Below are 1435 nucleotides of genomic sequence, written 5' to 3' on the forward strand. Positions count from 1 at the left end.
GTAAATAAATGTTCATACTGGATTGCAATATAAAATGCATATTTTTCCACATGCTGTGGTTAAAAGTGTTTGAAAGTCAGATTTCACACCAGTTGAATGACATAAAAAAAGAGTTGACAGCATGAGTGTTTTAAAAATGTTCATTATCAACTCAAGCAAATACATTTACAAGACATTGTCTGGGTTTTGTAACCAAAACCCTTCAGAAAAATTATCCCTTCCTCTTCTCATATTCTTTGTCTTTCAGTTTTACACACAGATTGGGCAGAAATCAGCAGCCAGGCATGAGAAACCATACAGCTCTAAACACATTCATCCTCCTGGGACTGACCGAAGACCCACGACTGCAAATTCTGATTTTTATATTTCTACTGATTGCCTACATGTTGAGTGTAACTGGAAACCTGACCATCATCTTCCTGACATTAGTAGATATCCACCTGAAAACTGCCATGTACTATTTTCTCCAAAATTTCTCCTTCTTAGAAATCTCATTCACCTCTGCCTGCATTCCTAGATTCCTATACAGTATATCAACAGGTGACAGGATCATTACTTATAATACTTACCTAAGCCAATTGTTTTTGTCATACCTGTTTGGAATAACAGAATTTTTCCTCCTGGCCACCTTGTCCTATGATCGGTATGTGGACATCTGCAAACCCTTGCATTACTTGACCATCATGAACCACAGTGCCTGCAAAACGCTTATCTTGGGCTGCTGGATAACTACTCTGTTGATCATATCCCCATCCTTTATCCTTGGACTCGATCTGGAATTCTGTGATTCTAATGTCATTGACCACTTCTTCTGTGATGCTGATCCTCTCCTGAAGATCTCATGCACAGATACGTGGATCATAGAGCTGATGACTCTTGTGGGCTCTGTGTTGATCTTCATCATGACTCTTGTGTGTGTGGTGTTGTCCTACATGTATATCATCAGAACAATTCTAAGATTCCACTCTGCCCAACAAAAGAAAAAGGCCTTTTCCACCTGTTCTTCCCACATCGTTGTGGTTTCCATCACCTATGACAGCTGCATCTTTGTCTATTTCAAACCTTCAGCAAAAGATGAAATGGCCATTAATAAGGGGGTGACAATACTAACTACTTCAATTTCCCCCATGTTAAACCCATTTATTTACACCCTGAGGAACAAACAATTCAAAAAAGCCTTTAATAACTTAGTCAAAAGAATTTTATTATTCTCAAAACATGAGAGAAATAATGACATCAACATTAATCCTATTTTCTTAAGTTTCCCTCCTATTTTGTCTCTTCCTGATCTAAATTTGACATTGTATTCAATACCATGCATAATCAACTCATTCCTTGCTTCTCCTTATAAACAAACCTTTTTGAGAATGATAACCTTCAGTAAGAAAATATGAGAATGGTTGTTTCAGGAAATCTAAGCATGACCTCACTTTCA

At 37.4% G+C, this 1435-nt stretch overlaps 1 protein-coding gene across 1 annotated transcript; it reads left to right on the top strand.

The window, feature by feature from the left end:
- Positions 1-242: 242 nt before the first annotated feature.
- LOC103213170 (olfactory receptor 6C2-like) lies at positions 243-1394 on the top strand. The gene has a single exon (XM_007959038.2). The coding sequence runs from the start codon at positions 285-287 to the stop codon at positions 1392-1394; it is 1110 nt and encodes a 369-aa protein (XP_007957229.1). The 5' UTR covers positions 243-284.
- Positions 1395-1435: the final 41 nt, after the last annotated feature.

The sequence above is a fragment of the Orycteropus afer genome, unplaced genomic scaffold, assembly GCF_000298275.1.
Source record: "Orycteropus afer afer isolate SDZICR_OR568_19922 unplaced genomic scaffold, OryAfe1.0 scaffold01374, whole genome shotgun sequence".
In the NCBI taxonomy this organism is placed as follows: domain Eukaryota; kingdom Metazoa; phylum Chordata; class Mammalia; order Tubulidentata; family Orycteropodidae; genus Orycteropus; species Orycteropus afer.